We start from the raw sequence: 22,210 nt of genomic DNA, 5'->3' as shown, positions 1-22,210 counted from the left end.
GTGCGCGCGCGTGTGTGCGTGCGTGTCGAGTGGGTTTGCTGTGTGTGAGTTTGGTGTGTGTGTGTGTGTGTGTGTGTGTGTGTGTGTGTGTGTGTGTGTGTGTGTGTGTGTGTGTGTGTGTGTGTTGTGCATCTGTTGTGCATCTGTTCATTTAAACAAAGCCAAAAACAGACAGCTGGCTCAATACTGCTCCAAGTTAGCTGTCTAGCTGTCATTTAAGGCCAGTTCTGTGAAAGTGGTGAAGTTGTAACTTAAGCAACTAAATGCCAAAGCGAGACAGTACATAATTGACAACAAGGTGTCCATTAAAAGATTTTAATGGATTTTGCTGTGGCAAATCTTCACCCAAGGCAAGGCAGCATTCAATTTATTCAATCCATTATATGCCATAAAAGAGTTCTGCTGGAAATAGAATGTTAAGACCTCGGAAATGCATAAATTTACAATTATGATCAGTGCAGTTTTGCTGGAGGTGTCCGCTTATATAAACATAATGGATAACCTCCAGCCAATGAAACTGAGGCATTTGTCATGGCCATAGAACAACCCTTACAAATTTAAATCCTGTGTGGGATAACTGGAATTATATAATCTGTAGTTTGTGTGTGTACGTTTGTGCTGACCATGCAAGCCATCCTCTGGGAGGTCCACATCCAGCATGAGGTCTTCATCGTCCAACTCTCCACCTCCCGGAGGCTCCAGATTGTTCAGAATATCCTGAGAAGCACAAGAATCACAGGGAACACTCACTTCATTGTAAGACATTTAATACTATTACAGAACATTATGGGTGCCTGTAATATCATAGGTATTGTTGCTTCTGGGCAAAAGTGTTGTTGCTCTGTAACACCAACTGCTGGGAGAGAAATATCTTGAGATCAGGGGCCAGATACATGTTACTCTGCACAGATACAGACACACACACACACACACACACACACACACACACACACACACACACACACACACACACACACACACACACACACACACACACACACACACAAATAAATATGGATATACATTATGCAGGCAAAAGCATATTTTCATGTTACACATAATTTTAAATTTGCTGTATTACCATAATTCCCAAATCTCCAATTAGCCAGAAATGTTTTTTCACAAAACCCTTTTAAATCTTGTTTTGACATTTATACCAGGATCCTTCGGTCCTTGATCTGGCATTAGCATAGTCTCCCAAATCAGCTTTCTGTTGCCGCACACTAGTGTAGTATGACATGTAAAATCCACACAAATATATATTTTGTGCTGTCATACATGTTCTCCAAAATACTACCTTTTGAAACTTAGACGTTATCGAGAAAAGAGTGTTATGTTGACAATGCAATCATTGTTTAATACTTCATGAGAATTCTACATACATGTTCTGTTATGCATTTATTCCTATCTATTTGAATTCCCTGTAATTGATTAAGTTAGTCATTAACCATAACATATTATAAATAATTTTAATTATTTATTTTATGTAATACTATTTCACATGATTCTCCTGACACCAACCAACAGATCGCCCCTTACATCAAAACAGAGGAACAGACAGGCCTCTGGAATAAGATATGCTTATAATGAATGATATACACTTTGAAAACTCCACAGAAACACTTCTCATAAAAGCCTCTGAATATGCAGTAAGTCCGACTGCTACGTTGCTGTCTACCAAATAATTCAAAGCATACCCAGAAGCAAATAAATGAATCGATAGTTCAAAGCTATATTTTTCGGGGCGATTTTTTATGCTTCACAACACTTAATTGACAGGGCTTTGCATAGGAGACACAGGCATTAAATTACTCATTATAGGAAATCTCATGTCAGTGTTTCAGGCTTAATGAAGGAGGAATAATGAAGGCTATAGAGAAAAACAAAATTCAAGCGTCAACACAGATGCTTGTGGAATCTTTGTTGTATACATCAACCTGTCTCATCTGTTTCATTCTGCCACATATCTGTCTCTCTCCTCTCTTACCTAATAATTCCCTCACTTTCTGAATATTAAAGATTTTTGAGGATAAGGAGGTCAGACAAATATTTGATGATGAAAAACTATTCCTTCAAACAGAGCAGTTTCACTGGGAGGAGTGCTCTCTTCTTCAGAAACAGCTCTCTCTACGCTCAGACAGTTCTGGTTAAATGTTAGCGATAAACTGGTACATTCATCCTTGGCCCTTTCTTGGCCTCTAGTCTGGAACTTTTCAGCAGTGTGACAGTTCGAATGTGTGTGTGTGTGTGTGTGTGTGTGTGTGTGTGTGTGTGTGTGTGTGTGTGTGTGTGTGTGTGTGTGTGTGTGTGTGTGTGTGTGTGTGTGTGTGTGTGTGTGATACAAATTATTTCTATACAGAAGACAGTGAATAAATGTTGTGTGACGATTGCTATTTCTCCTTCTCTTCGGTTACAGGGACAGAGAAAGAGTTTCACAAATGATTGCTTGCAACATTAAATTGCAGGGTTACACCATGGCAATCTTTTTTTTTTGATAATGTACACATTTCAAATCATCATGGGAAAAAGTAGTGTAAGAGTATTGTATTGTGAGTTAAATGAAAGATTTCAAGCCTTTTTTGCATAACATAACATGATTACTATTGTCCAAAGCAATTCACATTTTTTCCGCATAAATACTCTACACAAATCAGGAGTAAATTGAGAAAGTTTTATGTTAACATTTTGACAGGTGGAGTGTAGGATTGAAACTGCCTAAACTTGTGTCTCCACCTTAAATACAGCCCCCCCTGAAGTCCTTGTAGTTCTGTATTGTTCCCTGTAGCGTCTCAATTCAGTAAGATTAGCACCAAACCACTTAATAATACAACACAATAACATAACATCACTTTTTTTTATTTTCTTAATTCCAGCAATCCCCTCAATTTACTCTCCGTCTCTGCCTACCAGTGACTGTTTTGGTCCCATTGTGTATAGCTCCAGCGGAAATTACATATCAGATTGGCAGGACACAACTGATTGGAGGACTGAAAAATCAGCATAGGTGGAGAAGTGAGCAATTCCGTTTGTGTAAGGCTGTGTGTGTGTATGCCCATGTTACTCGTGGATCCAAGTAAGGGCACGTGTCCAATATGGTCCATGAGTCATCACACAGACTGAGTGCAAACCACGCTACCTGAATCCCTATTTAATAACTGAACTTAAATGATTACATAATGACATAACAGCAAATATTCAGTAGGCATTTCTGTTGTTTTTATTTTATTTTTATTTTTTTGGCCCCTGCACTCTTTCATTTAACTAAAAAAATATAACTAATTACTCTATATTTATTGCAACCATTTTTTCCATTATTTAATCCCAAGAATTCAATTACTTCTGGACCCTTGGATTCAACTGTGAATATAATAGCTGGACTGTCAAAATGCCCCGGAACAGCAGCTTTAAGCCAATTATACTGTAACTGTTGTGCTTGTTCTCACTAAGGGAGTTATGATTTGACTTGTAGCGGTGCAGTATATATACTACGCACTTTATTTCATGGCTCATTCTCTGATCCCACCATAACATCAGCTGAGTCTCCCAAACAAACATGGCTGAATCTAACCTTTGTGATCACATTTGAAACTTTATAAGGCAGATCTTCACTCAATGTGGCAGTGAAACTTTAATTCAACCCACTTCTTTGTTCAAGAGTATCTTCTGACATCTCTGGTATAGACATTGGGTTTCAGCGGGTCAGCAAAGATGGCAAACGAGGCAGCTGTTATTTGGATAAATCCAGCAAAAACAAAATCACAAACGTTAGCGTTAGATATGAGACTGACAGTTCATCTCAGACATCTCGGTCTCTCTCTTGTCTCACATGAAGTAAGCCACTATTTTCAACACGATGCCTCTCTATTAGTTTCTAATGAAATCCCAGTTGAGCTACTCTCTCAGATAGGAGGGCTAGAACAAATCAACAAAACATATAAATGTTTCAGAGATCTCTTTCTCAAGGTGAAATACATTCCACAATAACGTTCTAAGGAATACTGGAACCCAATGTGATAGCTAATGCAGAGTCTTTACATAGAAATGGACTGTGTTTGGGACTGAATTGCTCATCTGCTGCTGTGCATGTGTGAGTGTATAGAGTATGTATCTCCTGTGTGACATTAGCAGCCCTGCTAAGCAGTATAATTCTTTATACTCTGTATCTCGGGACTCACTGGTGGTTTTGATGGAGGAAATGTCCTCTACTCCGATCATTTCGAGATGCCATTGTAATGCATTCACCCGACTGAACTGGCAGTTCATGAACAATTGCCCTTTTTTTTTACTAAATATAACATTGTAAGATGTGTGAAATGTGGAAATAGCTTATACTTGTAAACCCACTGTAATGCCTTATTGGCTTTTACAGGGATAATTAGTGTTTGAGAAATGCATGAGTGGATGAATTATTGGTTCATAACGAAAAATACAGAATACGAGAAAATCTCATTAAGAAATATTCATTATCTATTTATTTAAAAAAATATATTCCCTTAAAACTATGGCTTGAATAGGCGAGTATAGTGTTGGAGGGCTAAAGGAGAGGTACAAGATATACTCTAAAACTGGTGTTGGCAACACTGAAACAAATACTGACTACTTTCAAAAAGAAGGCTGGAGAAACATAGGGAAGAAATAACCGACATTACTTCTACTCCTTTAAAATACCAAACTTGGAATATGTGTCAATAAGTGTACTTCTATGATGTAGGTTGAAGATATTTGATGGTAAAAACATTCCAGGAATGGGAAGGTAGTGGTACTGCCCCCAAAAGTACCAGGCAGCTTTTACTATAAAAACTCATGGAGAGAGAGTTGAGTTTGTGTCTTACTGAAATATGATGAAGTAGACTTACAAAGAAGAGGAAATTAGAAAAGGAGCTATAGTCTCTAATTATACTCAAATAATAATTTATTATAATAACCTGTCTCTTCAGTTGAAGTGAATAAAAGTCCGGGCAGTAAAATTTATAGTAGCATTAAAGTAAAGGTTCACAATTTGACTACTTCTGTATTCACACTCACACTCCACTTACCCCTTGACACTGGTTGCCACTGGTACTAATATTTTACATTTTATTATGATTATAGAAGCTTATATTATGCTTAAGGCTTCATGACTTTCTCCTCCACATTTGACAAGTAAACAAGGCTATTGTTGTTGGGTTAAGCTATGGCAAGGCAAACATTCAGAGAAATATACAGAGGTGGTGCGGAGATGTCACGTTGAATACAATAGTTTAATGAGTAATGGCAGCTGCTGAACAGAGCAAAATGGAGAGCTTTCAAATTATATATTTTTTTCTTAGCTCCATATTTTTCCTGTTTCGATTGGTGCTCAGGAAAACAATGTGCTGTCAGCGCCTTGGTGTATATACCACCTTAATATACAGCCACAGATGTACTGCCATAAAGAAAATTAACCTTACCCATAAATAAAATGACCTTCGAGATAAAAACAGACTGTGTAAACAACACAGGCGTCTTCTTGCCAATGATGCAAACAACCCAGCTGTCATGTGCTGTTCACTCATTGTTGAGTGTGTGCTGGTATATTATCATTTGTTACCTGTTGCAGCAACTCAGAATGATAAAATAAAAGACCATGAAAGTGGCAATATATGACAATCAGCATTGCAGGTCTGAGTAGTTAGTAATAATTAGTAAGATTGTTTGAAAAATCATGGCCACTATCGATCAAATAACTTTGTCACGGGTGAGGCTAAGTAGGAAAGTGCCATGAGACCTCCAGCACTATGTCCTCCTGAACATACACACTGAGCTTTCTTCATATCCCATAAAAAGAGGGGGAAATGGCATGCTTTCAGTGTGCAATAACTAATGCATGGGTCTTTCACAACACTAGTCTCATAACTCTCCCTTGGGGAATAATTGGGTTATAACAATAGACAAAAAGTCCTTATTTGAACCAGACTGGTACTCTCACAATTTAGTTTTCGTGACAGATTTGTTGAATAATCCCCTAACGTTGTGTAAACTTAAAAGAGGGATAACTGACTGTGATATATCAACATGTTTTACAGTAAAATATTGAAGAAAAAAATGTGTGTGAAATATTACATCCTATTTGCTTGATTTTGGCATTTATTTTCATTATCTTATCTAAAAGCATTTCCCACTATGTGGCTTTTACCTAGATATATCTATGACACAGGCTCCAACAATTCCCTTGCTGTGTTAAGGCATGTGTTTTAGCTGTTATCACTGAGCCCCAGTGAATGTATGTTATGGTAGACAAGATGTTATTCACAATAGGGACAGCTTTGTGGAAACAGGAATTTTTTCTGCTCCATACAATGTAGTGATGATAAATGGTGCGATTGGTCTCACTCCATCTTTAAACAGAATTACACTGCATCACGTGAGTCAGCGTTGTGAAGTCTGTAACCTGCTCACTGCTGTTTGCAGCTTTGATTCAGGACAGTTAAGCTGCTTCCTTCTGTTGATGATTTGAAGGTTAAGACCAAAGAAATGCCAAATTCTGCTATATTGTTGGAACTCATATGTGCTATAAAACAATTAGGGGAAAAAGCTACAGCAACTCTAAATGTAAAATGTTACAGTAAAGGGATTTTTGCTTTTTTTTATATCCAATCAGTTAGATTGTTATTGACAATCTTTCAGCCGTAGTTGCCCAAAAAGCAGCCCATTTAAGATTTATAATATGTGAAGGCCAGTTGAGAGAAATGTTTAAAAAAGGAAGCATGCTAATGCTCGAGCCACAACGGTGGTTGGAAAGTACAGGCAGGCATGATTGATAATGATGGAAACATAGGCTGTCATTTTGGGAATGACTCAGAGCTTGGTCGTCAGAAGCGAAACTTGTACCTTATGCGAAGGTCCCTATTGAAAGCACTCACGCAGAACACTAGTATTAACCTTCCACTGCCGATTTAATATCAAGACAAACGAAGAGATGTGAGCTATACATAGGACTCTCGTTAGTGCAAAACCATAGTCGGTTCCCTGGCATCATGTTCCATAGATGGCCGAGCACTCTGCTGCACCACAGTAATTAAAACACTGATTGACCTGTCTCAACCTGGCTCCACAAAAGTCTAAACTGATGAATGATGAAGCAACCAGTAGGAGTGTGAATGGTAAACCCAAAAGGAGAATTAGGGGGTAAAGAATTTAAAATGGCTAGAACATCGACAACATAAAAACACTGCTATAATAAAGAAAATGGCAATTAACAGTAATCCAAGAGAGTAAGGGATAAGAGCAGACATAATTCAAGAGTTTATACAAATAATATAATTCTTCTCCAAGACATAATGAAATCCACAGAACAGTTATTTAACAAGCAGGTTCAAACTAAATCCAACCATAAAACCTATTCTGAACATAATTGAACGTAATTGTGAGGGTAATGTAATGCAATACAATATAATAACCCTTAAACGCATACTACATTTGAGATGGTTGATGTATTTAAAAGGCATCTGGTAGTTTGAATTTTGAGTAATATCATATTCAAAATATTTGGTAACTCCCCTTGTACCGATAGGAAAATCAATCCAATAGCACAACAAAAACAAAAAATAAACTTCAAATTCCCACCATGTAACCGAGTTTCAACAAACATTGATCATCATAAGCTTCTCAGAGATGATATATATCTGGACTGTGGTACACAATTCCTACTTTTTCAGCTTCAGCTCTCCCCCTCATTCTATCAATTACTGATGGTCTGGGAGTTGCCTGGAAAAGTGAAATAAGTAATCCCAACTACTCCAAAATACTTCAACTGTTTCAGTATAATTTGCGCCCTGTTGCAGTGTATGCTAAATTGGGCCGAGGACTGGAAAAACATTCACAGTAATTGCGAGAGAAGTGGCCCTCCATTTCACAATGCCAATATTCCAAAGCTGGTTTTGTACCGAGATGGATGGTGCATCATGGGAATGTCATTATAAGCTCAGGTAGCCCACTCTTTGATTTTTTTTTTGCACAGATTCATAAGAATGCAGATAGAGACATATTTAGCCAGAGAAATAACTGGGACACACGAACCAGGAACACTATAGCAACACATGCACGGTGTGTTATCTTAAGAGTACACAGCGCCTCCAAGTGGACAGAGCATGCCACTGCAGACTAGGAGGCTTTTTATATGATCAACCTTGTGAGACAAGAAAGAAGCTTTAACAAACAAACTGTGAGACACATGGTTTGATAGTTACATTTTTGAGATTACGGAGCACACCGATTTCAATTCATTTTGGATACAGACACTGCTCTGTGTGACAGGTTTGTATTTGTGTTTTTTTTTCCCTCATGTTCATGTCGAGGAACAATTTACTCATGGAACAAGGGAAGAATGAGTAAGAGAGAGACACAAACAGATGGAAAGGCAATAGAGGTAACGGGGTGGGATAGAAAAAAGCTCAGCGAATCCAATTACAGTAAGTAGGCCCATTTCCGCTAATCAAATAGCTCAGTTAAATATTTCGAAGGCAGATTTCCCATAGAGCGGATCTTCACACATCAGCAATCAGTCACTAATCTATGGCTCTCTGGCTCGCAGGTCCTCTTCCACTCTAGTTCCCACTCAATCCACAGCCATCATGAGACCTTTCCCTCTCTTGCAGCAATCACTATTTCATTCTCTTCTCAGACAGGAGATTTGTACCTCACAAAGAGTTACGTTACTGCCACACTGCAGTACAGCTATACTGAGAGGGGAAGGACGAGACCATACTCAAGATTATTTTGAAGGCTGTTTAAAAAAAAATCAAGTAAGAAAGGTTCCATGCTAGCCGCAGACATCCGTTCATTTCTACACAGATTTCTAATGGTGTTGCGTTTCAAAGGCAGGTCAATGGCCGACTGTGATAAAATAACAGCTTGCAGTTATACTCACAGGGGCAACACATTCACTTGTTTAACACAAAATACTAGCCCTGTGGCAATTCTGGCTCTCTAAACCAATTCATATACCTGTGATATAAGCATTTTTGGTCAAAATAGCTTATTTTTGCGATTCATTCGCCTTTTCCAAACATCAAACAAAAACATGGGCACATACCCACTCTTTAAATAAATAAAAAACATTACTTAGGCACGTGTGCTTGTGATGGCAGCAGCAACTAACAAATACAGAAAGACCATGTATAAAGTATATACACAGAATCGTAATGCCCTGGCAGTTGCTATAGGCCTTGTTGTAAGATAAACACATGACATCTTTTAGTGACTTGAAGCTTATGTCAACATCACATGTAGTAGTAAACACACAAAGCTTATTATATCATTTCTAATCCAGCTCATTCTAAGCTCTTTATGCATTCCAGGGATCAGGTGCCTTGGTACAGGAACGCACAGAACCAAAGCCAACAGGGCAATTAACACACAGTTGGTGGCCAGGTCGGCATTCTTCTCAGGGAGACAGCGTCTCTGGCATGAACGTGGTAGTCAGAGCTGGCAGACAACCAACACAGTATTGCCTTTCCTTTAAGCCTTTGGTGTACGTCTCTAAATCTGTTTGAAGTGAAATTGAATTTAATAACACACCAAAACAGACCTGAATTAATACTTAGGATGCACTAATACCTACTTCCACTGTTTTCAATTACACACGTATACATGGTTCTGCTCCTGATGCTTACATTAAATACATTATGTTTGTTTCATGTATACTGTAGGCATACATTTGGTGGTAGAGAAATGCAAACGTCTTTTGAGTAGGTAATTTGATGCTTGAACTCTTGTTGGTGGTGAGCATGGAAATATTCAAATAAGTTCAAAGAATGCATCACACTACTCATAAGGTGTCGTAGCTTTTACATTTCTTTCAACCCCCTCACTTTTAGAAAATTGCTGTACTTGAAAATGAACCCACTTCTTGGTTCACCCAAGCCCGTTCTTTGCAAACTATCAATCAATTAAAGCTGCAACAGATTTAAGTGTTCTCGGACATTTTTAGCCTTAGTAACCGTATCATCGCTCAAGGGTTTTGGCTGCTCTCCACCCCTTTCCCTTTTGTGAAATATGCCACAGAGCAATCTGAAAGTGGACATAATGTAAAGGAGTGAAGAGCATGAGGGCTTCTTGGCAGGGCGCTACAAGCATAGTGTACTTCCTTATCCGTTTAACAAACAACTGAACTTGTTGGTTACAGTCAATTGGTCAATCAATATAACTGTTTAGTTAAAATACCAATTGGCATCAACAATATATAACAATACTTTAAACCCAAAACAGCAGTGGGAAGAAATGGAACCAGTGGCAACATTTCAAGAAAGCACATATTTTAGATACATTTTTTATTTTCAAAATAAACTAATTGAAAATAGTATGCGTTTTTTTTTGTTGCATTGTACACCTGTATTTATTTATTATTTGTCAAATATGTAAACTGGGACTCACCATGCTGTTAAGCTCTGCATCATCATAGCTGTCACATGGATGTGTCCCAGGCCCGCCAAATGGCTCAAGACCATCCTCATCCCACAAGTAGGTTCCACCAGAGCTGTTGGAGGGCGACAGCTCCACAGATGAAGCCCTCAGAACATCACTCTGCTCTGGAGACAACACCAGTGCTCCCTGGGAATCCTGCATAGGGCTTTCTTCTTTATGTTCTGTAGAAATAAACATAAGGCTGAACGTCTGACACAAATAGACCACAAAAATGTTTATTTTAACTTATTTATTCATTTTTACCTGCCAAATCCATAGTGTCCCAGTCTAGGGTCTCATTGAGAAAGCTGTGTAGGCGGGTTTGAGCAGTGGTGCCACATGTCCTGTTGTCAGGCAGGTCTCCGTCACTGAGCACATCTCCCACACTGTAAAAGTCATCTAGAAACTCTTCACTAGTGTCGCCTCTGTCTAGAGATGAAGCAGAAGATAAGGACATGTCTTCCAGAGGCTCACATGCTGCTTGGCCAGCGCTCTGCCTAAGCACCCCACGTTCTCCTCCTTTTCCCCCTCCATCTCCAGAGCTTCCATCACTGTCACTATGGGAAATGGCCTTGTCTGCCTCCCCAGCCGGCTCAATGTCTATTGCTATCCCTAATAGCCCTCCACATTCAGGAGCAGTTAAGGGTCTGATATCCCCCTTGACCTTTCCGGGAAAAAGAGGTTTCTGCTGCTTGGTCTGTCCGGGCCGAGCCAGTCGGTAGCCTAAAGCCCCCCCACTGCTGCCCAATGACTTGGTCAGTACACAGCTGGGAAGCAGGGGCTTCTTAAGAGCACTGGGAGTAGTGGGTGTTGGAGGGATGGAGAGGGTGGGCAGAGAGGATGAAACGGCAGGCGTTTTACCGTATTGAAGTCCTCCAAGACTTCCACCTGAACCTCCGAGGCTCCCGTTCAGGCCTCCCAGTCCTAAACCCACTCTTCCATTGCTCAGCTGAGGCGGTTTGAGGAAACTACTCCGAGGAGGCCTAAGCTGAGTGTTGGCAAGAGGTTTGGCTAGCTCCACAGCCCGGTTAAAGGAGAAGGAGCGCGTCATTGGTTGGCTGGTTGGCGAGGGAATCTGCTTGAAGTGAGTGAAGCTGTTGGAGCGCACCATGTTGTCTAGGGCCATGGTCTTCAGGCTGTCACCGGACTGGGACAGGCTGTCTTGAGAGCTGCTCCTGGGAGAGCTGGAGCCTAACCTCGGACGCACGAGGCGGGACTCTGACCCAGTTCGAGCAGTAATGCTGGAGCCATTGGGGCCTATTTTAGGAGCTCCGTTTTGTGGGCTTTGGCCTAACTTGGTCCCTGCTTTGGGACTCATCTTCATGGACTGCTTGGGGATGGCCTTAGGACTGGAGATGGCTACCATTAATGAACCCGACCTCCGCATCTTGGGCGTTCCCGGAGAGCTATTCCTGACTTCCTTTGCCGATGAGGGAAGATGTGTGTAAGGCTTGTCTTCATCTTCATCCGCAGGGCAGGTAGGGGTGGCTGGGCTGGAAGGGGTCGTCATCCCCTCATCTCTCTTCCATTTTAGTGAAAAGGGAGAGGCACGGATCACACCATTTGGGCGTGTTCCCGGGGGAGTTGTCTTACCATCCTGGGTTGGATTAGTTGGCTGTGTGGAACCATTGGTCAAGGGGCTGGCGCCACCAGTTGACGAGCGTCCGCCGAACTTAGGCAGTCTGGAAACCATGGCAGACCTGACGGGTGCTTTTTCTTCCATTAGATGCCCGCAAAGGCATGGAGAAACATGGACTCACACCAAACTGGGGAAAGAGAGAGAAAGACAGAATAAAGAGGTGATAAAATTGAAGTGTACATGGGGGACACGGACAAACAGCTTTATAGACTCATTCAGTAATTGTATTACGTTTTTAATTAACTCTTCATTAATGCCAACAGCTGCCACATTCTGCAGCTCTAGTTATACAAAGTAAAAGTCAACATCAAATAAAATGAAACTAATACTGATTTTGATTGGATACAAAGTAATACAGATTAAAATTTAAATAACTTTGTACACTATAAAATATAAAAAGTTACTGATCTCTCCTACTGTACTTGTCTAATCCTATTGTAAATAGGGCACTTATACTATTGGCATTATCTTACTTTGAGTGGTAAATATAGAACAAAAAAGACAAAATAAAAGTTACTTGTGAGGTTGGGTGAAAGAAGAAAATCAAATGTTGTTAAAAAATTAATATTAGCAAACGCAGACAGATGGACAAGCACACACTGGTCAATCATCTCCCATGATAAACAGTGATAGTACTGAGGTTAGTCCAGTCCACCTGCTGCAGTGGTGCATGTCTGCTTCTTTTTAAAGATCGCTGACTGTCGGGAGCATTAGTGATTAATCTGGCAAGCTTACAGGGTGACTTGAGACCTTGTCACGGTAAGTCTGCCTCGTTGCTGTCACGTGGTCACAAATGCTAAATGAGTCTCTTTCTTTATGCAACTATACACAGCTTAATAGAGACAACTTTCAATTCTAAATAGAAAATCTGCTTAATTCAGTGAGTCAGTGATTCTGGAGAACGCTTGATGTTAAAATATTTTTTTTTTCAAAATCAGTGAATATCTCTTTGCGATCCGCTTCCTATGCCGTTTGTGCGCTAAAAAAATGTGGTGTTAATACACAGCCTAGGCTCTGTAAACTGGTATGTAAACCAAGGGGGCCCACTGCAGCTAGAAACATGCCAGTTTACAGAGCCTATGCCGTGGCGTGTATCAACACTGGATTTCTTTTTTCTGTGCACACACAGAACAGACAGGTAGCGGATCGTGAGGAGATATTCACTGATTTTGACAAAAAGTGATTTGACAACATTAAGCATTCTCCAAAATTGCTGACTCCAACTTTAAGTAATTGTTAGTACTAGTGACTGTATACAAAGTAGATAAGACCCAACAGAAGATTAGAAGTTAACAGAATAATGACGTTAACATTTTCAAAGACTTGCACACATGACATGACCTGTAGCTGGCACAGGTTTTGGGGTATATGGCGCCAACATGCCCGGACAACAAAATAAAGGGAAAACGGATAGGGGGACAAGGGGAAACCAGTGCTGGGAAGGTCGCCAGCATACTGTGAATAGTGAATGGAGGATGTACAGCATGTAAAACCAATGGAGGGAGAACACACTGGGCTGTTTCCTTTCACTCATTGTTAGATTAATCCAATTCCAATCAGCCATGTGACAAGTCTACATGTGTTGGTGGTGCACCTGCGCGTTACATCCATCTGGCTAGTGCTGGAAGATTATCAATAGGAAAGTTGGTGAGATACAGATGGCTGCTGTATTTAGCAGCTAGTAGCGACCCATCTGCATGAGGATGCAAAGCAGTTACTAAAAACTCTTGACACCAACGGATAATAACCTATTGTTGCATCAATTAAAATCCACAATCAGTTCCTCCAATGTGAGCGGATCCCTTGACAAACTGGCACAAAGACACAAAGGCCGTTACTGGGGCAGTAATCCACTCAACTTTTGAAGGGCTGGGGGAGGGGGTTTTGTGTTACAATGTGTGTCTCCTATTCTGAAAAAAGAAAAACATGTCTGTGCCACACTGCCCCACATTCCCATGCACAGACACACGTGTCTACTATCATAGAGACAGACTCACCACAGCCACAGAAGTGTCTGGCTATGCCACCATCCTAATCTGGTTCATAAACATGCATGGGCACAAACACGAAAAACAGTTACACACACACACACACACACTCAGAATCAGGTCAGCACCGCAGGCAGGGCCACCAAAGCCTCTTTGCCCCGGGGAGGGGGTTGGTGACTGTGTATTTCAATGTGGGTGGGTATAATGGGGAGCTATTTGATTAAAGGTTTTACTACTGTTACAGGCCAAATAACCTCTCAAGTTTCATTCACATCAAGAGTGACAGATCACTGTAAGATAGCAGCAGCAGATCCACACACTGCTGTTGATTCATCTGGGTCACCTCACTCATCACACAGCTACTGGAAAAGGATTTCATTTCAACGATTTTTTTAATATATTGTTTTTTATTAAAGTCAACTTTCGATATATACTGTATAGAGAGGTATATTCAAGGAAAAGTAATGGTCTGTTGTATTGTATTGCATATTAAGTGACTGTGTATTGCACTACAACAGGGGGTTTCTCTAATTTATTTATTTATTTATTTTATTTATCCTTTATTTAACCAGGTTAGTCTCATTGAGATTAAAATCTCTTTTACAAGAGAGACCTGGCCAAGATGGACAGCAGAACACAGTTACACATAAAACACAATACAAAATACAAGTTTGATATTAAGTACAGTTGTAAAACATAAAATAGCAAGTAATAATAGCAAGTCAGTAGCCTAGTCATTTCACAACAACAAAGTCTTTTGGGAGTAGCCAATGTCTAACACTGGGTATTAACTGTATTGACTTTTCCATACTGGTGTTCAATACTGGTGTTGTACTAATGCCAAAGACAATGTTCAAATGAAATGACCTTATATTGCAGAGTATAAACAAATGTGTCTACAAATTATTATATCAATCAGTTAATGTAATCTTGTCAAATAATTAGAAAATAAGACAAAGAATCCGATCAAGCATACCAAACGTCAGTAAATGCCTGGTTCTGTTACTAGGAGACAAAGACACAGTATGGCTAATACCTCCACACATTAAGTCACAAATAAACAACACAAGAGATCCTTACTGACTGACACACATTCAGAGGTAGGGCAGTAAACCTTGCAGGCCATCTGTCAGAAGCTCATATTTGAAAGCCTGCCCCCCTCCCCCTCAAGAGTACACCAGTGTAAATAAATCTCCCAGAGGTTTATGAACATCAAGCACAAGGTGTACACTAAAACCTATATGTTTACCAAGGCCACCAGCTTCCCTTCTGGAGCTCTGCACTGCATATAAAACATGGAACCTTGATAGTGTGAAGGGATGAATAATGGAAAGAAAACTGTGCACAGAGTACACTGTCCATCCTAAGTTTGTAAAATAAATTACTTACATTGCAATGACAGGAGAAATTGCTCCCATTCCGAAGTGGTTGTTGATCTCATTATAGCCTGTTCGACATTAAGATCTACGGAGAATAGTTGAAATTATGTTTTTATCATATTTATTTATCATATTTGTCTGAATCCTTCACTGCACTGAGAATAGGTCAACAGCAAAAATAGTTTCATCTCGTCTTTCCAAAACGGTAATATTTCAAAGATTTCGTCCATGTTATGGAGGGGATTATCAGCATAGCAGGTCAACAACCAATCAACCAGAGCATGTATATTCTCACACAGCCAGACCAAACTACAGCTAGTAATACTATGGTCTGGCAGCACGCTATATCATTTCTGAGATTGGTGGTAAAATGTGCTGGCCTGTTTACATTTCTTTAAAACAATCACAATTGTCGTGGATGGCTCTAGGTCATCTAGGATGCAGCAACGTGCCTTTTCAAAATAGTGCAATGCAGCAACGTGCCTTTTCAAAATAGTGCAATTTGGTGCAGACCGACACCGTATGTGAAGCAACATTTATTTTATATAAAGTCTATGTGCTAGATGCTATTGGCGCTGCAGCTGCACAATAACACATGCACACATCTGTTGTCTTCTGCTCTGAGGAGAGCATAAAAGGTAGGCTACGGCGTGGAAGGAGTTTGAGGAGTTTGCAGATAGAATCCGTCAGCAGCCCTATGATTGGCCATTGGCCCAATCTCAACACTCATACATCCGATCAGCCAGACTAGATCAAATATCGGTTTCCCCATGTTTTCACGTCTCATCAACAGCGGCTAAGAAAAAACTAAATGAACGAGAGCAGGTGGAGTGAGAATATTGACAAAGAAAAAGGGGAATGGACAGTGAGACAGATACTGTTAAATGGACAGTGAGACAAGACTTCAGGCAGACTTCTCCCATCGAGAAATGCTCTGCAAGACCTGCAACATCACAGCTCTCAGCAGTGATCCCTGTGTGTGAAATGAGCAGGAGAGTGAGATGACATATTTTCTTGCTCTCTGTTGTACAGGTTATGGTAACTTTTTGGCCAGCGAGGCTATTTGGCCTTGTACTCTGCTTCCCACTCAAACGACACTGAGACAGAAAGCACCTGGCGGCGGTGATGCAGGCAGGCTAAAATATCGTATCTGCGAGAGTTCATAACTCTTGTTGAAAAAGCGTTTTCATTTGAACTGCTGACGCACTACAGAGATGCATTCTTCAGGAGTAACAGGATGGATGCAGATAGGATGGGACAGCCCCAGGGCAATGATCTATGGGGTCACTTGGGCTACGCATATATGGCGGTGCTCTACAACACACAGTACAATTCCCTATCATGCTGTTTATCCTCACAGTCGGTCTATCCCCATCTCCCAACGCTCAAAATTACCTATCAGTCTTCAATACACATCTGAACAAGTCAGAAAACATCCATCTCTCCTTCCTTATACCTTTGCTTCATTCAATTTGAAAGATTAATAAAGGGTGGAAATGGAATGTACTGTAGTCAGTGTGGTAAGCCCCAGAGAAAGATACAGAGTAAGTGATTCCCTACAACAACAGAAAACATCCTCCGATTAGATCAAAATCTACAGAGTGACTTATTCTGTGGTACTTTTGCTGAGGTGAACTGTTTCCTGTATAGAGTTATCGGTAGCTTATATAGTCAGAATATCTTCCTTAAAATAAAATAAATGTTTATAACTTCCAACTGGACACAAATGAAAAATGCTAACATAAAGTAGCTTCATCAAGACATAACAGACAAAGCTCTTGCTCTTTTGAATATTAAAAAGGGACATCTGAGGAATTCAAGTCCACATGGATTGTGCCTAAACCACATTATGAAGAGATTTGAAGAAAGAAGATACAGTGGGGAAAACGTAGAGGGAGGGACAGGAAGAATGGATGGAGTAAGCGAAAAAAAAAAAATTAAAAATGGTTTGTTCTTGGCACACTGTGGAAGGCAGCTGCAACTCATCTGTATACCTCCCTAATTCGGTTTATCCCGGAACATCTGTCTTTCATAGAGCCGAAACCAATCAATGATATGGATCATTGGTTATATAACACCTTTTGGGAAGAGCCTAGTCTGTCATCCAGCTGGCTCTACTCTGAGACAAGGCATATGTTTTAAAGGCAATTGACCAAAACAAAACAGACACCCAGAAACGGCAATCTCGGAGAAGTTTTCCTCTTGCCTCTGTCAGTGGAGGGTCTAAACCAATCAAAGGGTGTGTGTTGACCAATTCGCAGAACAGATACTTTTTTAGAAGAGAAAATATGTAGGCCTGATGTTATGTTATTCACAGTATCCAATCAGATAATTGATAATTGATAAGAAATATAACCATATAGCAACGAATGAATTCTCAACTCCCTCTGTATGTAACCCCAAAGAGCAGATTCATTTACATGTTGACTAAGCCCAGTGTCTCAGTGGAGTAATAACAGGGCTAGTCATCTGGACACGGCAGTAGTAGGCCATAGCTCTCTCACTGATGAGATTAACAGAGTGCCATTAGAGCAGTCTAATAGAATGAGACAGGGATGAAAGCAACACTGACGCTAGGCTAATGTGTATTGAGTGAAAGCAATAGTGGGCAGAGCTGCACTGATGCTACGAGATACTAATACAATGAGAAAGCATTGGGCGCTTGGAGTAATGTTATACACTAACTGGGGTAGATCAAGTGACAGGAGACCAACAGAGGAAACAGTCTGAGTAGGGAGTCAGTGGGGGGGGGTTAAAGGTGTGGTAATCAACTAGATTAAGAAGCATGTTGTATCGTACTGCGCCACCATCACACACATCGCAGCATCACATTAAATGAATCCATCTTGCGGCCGGATTTACCATTTGTACTCATAATATACCATGGAAAGAGTAGATAAAAACTATTACCTTAACTCAGTGAACTTTTGTCCAATCTTGTTCATCCTAGGGGAATCGTTAAAATGAGAGCTACGACCTGCCAAGTCACTCTCTCTACTTTGTTACCTCCATCATCTAAACTGAAAGTGAGGCATAGTGCCCGAGAGAGCGAGAGAGAGAGAGAGAGAGAGAGAGAGCACAGGAAGAGGAAGACACTCTTCAGAGTTTGATCTGTCTGCTGCCTGCCGTCTGCCTCGTTCCTTTTATGTGTGTGTGTGTGTGTGTGTGTGTGTGTGTGTGTGTGTGTGTGTGTGTGTGTGTGTGTGTGTGTGTGTGTGTGTGTGTGTGTGTGTGTGTGTGTGTGTGTGTGTGTGTGTGTGTGTGTGTGTGTGTGTGTTGTGCAAAGGGTGTGTGGGTGGAGAAAAACAGCGCCTTCATGGGTGTGTTTAATATTTGATAGGGCGTCTTTTAGGAGGCTCTTTTCAGTGTGCCGCAAGTAATGAGGAGAGGAGAGGCTTTTCGGGTGAAATAGCACCGACAAAAGAAGTGAACAAAACATCAGGATAAGGTTGTTTGCAGTGAGAAAATTCTGATAATTTATCCACAGTATATAGTACAATGTCTAAGGACTTCACCAACGTAATGCTCCTGTCACCAGAAAATCTAGAAGTAACAATGTACAGTGTGCAATGCTGCTGTGCTATAATGTCATTAGATCACCAGAGGGGATAATAAAGGAAAAACAGATCCTGGCTATGGCACTCAGCTGCACATTAAAGGGAACTCCGGGAAAGAGGAATTTGTTATGGTTCTAGTAGAGGTTCAGTATGAATTCAATTTCCCCCAGTCATTTCACAGTTGACAGCATACTGGTTCCCCATCCTTCAACCGTTTTCTGTTAAGTGCCAGCAGTAAAACCCTACGAGCATTGCCAGTTCCACAATACGGCCTGCTTATTAAGTGTCACATGCCCTTGATATTTCAGAGCATGGATTCTAATCCAAACCCCACTTCAGCAACAACAAAAAATCAAAGGCTAAAACACAAGATTTCAAAAGGACTCCTGTAGCTTTTATAATTGTGTCATGCTGTACATCCCTATTAGCAAAGCTGTAATCAAAATCAGCTAGATGACGCACAGTAGATGTCAGTATATAGGTGTTCTTCAAAGTAGACTATTTTTAGAGATAGTACCAGACTGAGGGGGAGGGGGGTCACGACACAGAAAAACTCTCGAAAAGTCCTCATCATTCGCCCTGACTCATACATAAGAATAATTCTGCTGTTATTCTTAGGTGTGGTGCAGTGTTTTGGTAGGACAATATATAAATTATCTCACAGTTATTATAGCATCCTAAATGTAAATAGGTGTATGATGGTTAATAAATGGCTGTATGAAGCTGGTGGACAGGGGTTTATAAACAGCAAAAACATGAGAAAAAAGAATTTCTTAGATTGAAGTTATAAAACTATCTGAAACAACTCACAAAATTACAATAAATAAATTGAATACTATCTGAGATTAAAGATTGAACTCTGAAGTCCTATGTAGTATAAATGTGCAAAAAAAATAAAAAATCGGTTCATCCTAGCCTGAGAAAAGACAGAAAGAGTGTTTTATGGTCTCACTGGCTAACCCTACATTTTACTAGTGTGACATCACACTAGTAAAAAAATGTATGGTTAGGATTAACAGGACAGCTGGAGCCAAGGGAAGACTGAGGAAAGACTGAGGGAAGAAAAACCTTATTCATTATATCATTATAGCGATTTTATAATGATAGAACGCTGCTTCCGTATGGGTGAAGTATTCCTTTAACTACAATGGCCCCAATACGCCATTGTTAACATGTCCACATTTACGTCACCATAATCCCACTCCTCCAATCTTCTCTCGGCTATATCATTCACAGCTGTGTGTGTGTACTGCATGCATTGACAGACATGTGAGTATCTGTTCCCTATCTCCTATTTGACCTTCACTTGAACCACACAGTGAGCAGACTGCCTTACATCTGACAGACTCATTTCATTCTCACCTTCTGATTGGCCACAAGGGCTAAAAAGCTTGATAAGTGTCACCAGGCAACAGCGCGGGTGTCAATCACTGTCATCAAGGTCATTAGAGTCGTTTATGTAGAGGAAGCCAAAGGCAGGGCACACTGCACCGGAGGCGTTCTTTACAATCAAAGTATAATCAAAACTTCACTGAGACCACAGATCATCAGATTGATTTCAAACAACTTCTGTCAACAGTTTAATAAATTAATTTAGTTGGACAAATCAACTCACATGAACTGACCCCATGTTGTAATGGCTGAAAATAACTGATGTAGCATTTACTCCACATAAGTGATTTTAGATGTGTTGGTTACCTAGCTTAAGCCTATAAAGAAATAAGTGACATTATCCAAAATAACTAAACTAGTCATCCTTTTGCTAATAAAGCACATTATTTCCCTTTTAATACATTTGTGTATTAGCAATCATCTAGCACCTGCTCAGTCTATTTTTATTTTTAATTAGGGGCCAGAAAGGTCACTTCAACAGGCACTTAACTTATGGCTCACATCCAGCAGAACATTCCCTGTTTCTTCTTTACCTTCAGCCACATGCCCAATATTCAACATCCTTTCAACCCAGTATGATCTGCCAACTCCTGAGACAGCTACAGTATATGAGTCAATTTGCTTCCTCCAATGTTGGACTTGCTTTAATTGCCAATCCTACTTTCAATCAGCTTGGAGCTATTGCATGCTGGACAAGATAGCACAGAATGTTTGGTGTGAGCACATGAGCTGGGTTTAAAAAAGAAAAATTTTGTTTTTTTTAAATGGAGACCAAACCAAGAAAGTAAGTTGCATGAAAAGAGTGGTTCTGGAGCCTTGAGACAGGTCCAAGTTATGCATGCAGGTTGACAAAAAAACTGAAAGGAAATATGAGAATTGCAGAAATCAACAACACTGTGTCAACAAAACACAACAATTGACAATAGCTGGTACACATGGTGAGCGGATGAGGACGGGAGTGGAAACAGGTGTATTTTACAGGTGGAAAAATCAGAGGGCATCTGGTGGACAGCTTGAAAAAAAGGCAGGTCAAACAAGGCCTGGGAGAAGTGAGTAAGCAGCAGTGTGATAGTGTGTGGCTGCATGAAGCGACACAACTGTGACACTTGACTAAATTTGTATCAACAGCCCATGATTCATAGCAGAGCATCAGATAACATTTGCTTCATTAGTTGAACGTGTTTCGGGAGCACAAAGGAAATAATTCACGCTGTTGGAAAAGCACATTTTATGATGTGTAATTAAGATTGTACAGTTAATTTATCTGTAGATGTCACACATGATATGTCTGCATCAAAGCTTTAAGTGAAAATTGTTGCCAAATGAACCGTGAAAGCATGTCACACTTTTTACAAAGCACATTATCGTGTTTGATTTAAGTGCACACACACACTTTTTATTATGAAAAGTAAAGGCACATGTATGGGATTATAGCCACTGCTATTAAGGCCCTTGGAGTAAAAGATAAATCCTTTATGAGTAGTGCTTTCACATGACTCAAGAACACAACCACAAACTTTACCACAGAAATTAGGACTTTACGAGTACATGGGCATTGCAGCAGCCGGCTCCCTTCAACCAAAGCTGTTCTTTGATAACCGAACAATTACATCACTTTTCCTCTGCTGTATCAAATTCATTTGAAACATCTCCAGCTTATCTAGCCGCTATGCAGTCATGGGAAATTTATTTTGATGCTAACTCTGACACGGGCCTTATTGACACATGTTAAAAATGCAAAACACAGGCCAGTCATGAGAAGTGAGATATGTGGCTGTTTGAAAATACTCCTGATGCATCCCATGACACAGTCTTGGTTAAGGCCCTAAATAT

The 22,210-nt window shown here is 40.3% G+C and overlaps 1 protein-coding gene across 2 annotated transcripts in view; it reads right to left on the bottom strand.

The window, feature by feature from the left end:
• The window catches only part of ccser2a (coiled-coil serine-rich protein 2a), a 48,589-nt gene that overhangs the window by 22,218 nt on the left and 4,161 nt on the right, over positions 1–22,210 (bottom strand). For both annotated transcript variants that reach the window (XM_080037226.1, XM_080037227.1), the window contains exons 2-4: positions 10,687–12,188; positions 10,393–10,604; positions 624–717 (exon numbers count right to left, since the gene is read on the bottom strand). In XM_080037226.1, the coding sequence (XP_079893352.1) occupies positions 624–717; positions 10,393–10,604; positions 10,687–12,145 (1,765 nt within the window). In that variant the 5' untranslated portion in view covers positions 12,146–12,188. The remainder of the gene's footprint in view (positions 1–623; positions 718–10,392; positions 10,605–10,686; positions 12,189–22,210) is intronic.

The sequence above is a fragment of the Ammodytes marinus genome (assembly GCF_949987685.1).
Source record: "Ammodytes marinus genome assembly, chromosome: 11".
NCBI lineage: Eukaryota > Metazoa > Chordata > Actinopteri > Uranoscopiformes > Ammodytidae > Ammodytes > Ammodytes marinus.
This window is presented reverse-complemented; position numbering and strand designations above follow the sequence as displayed.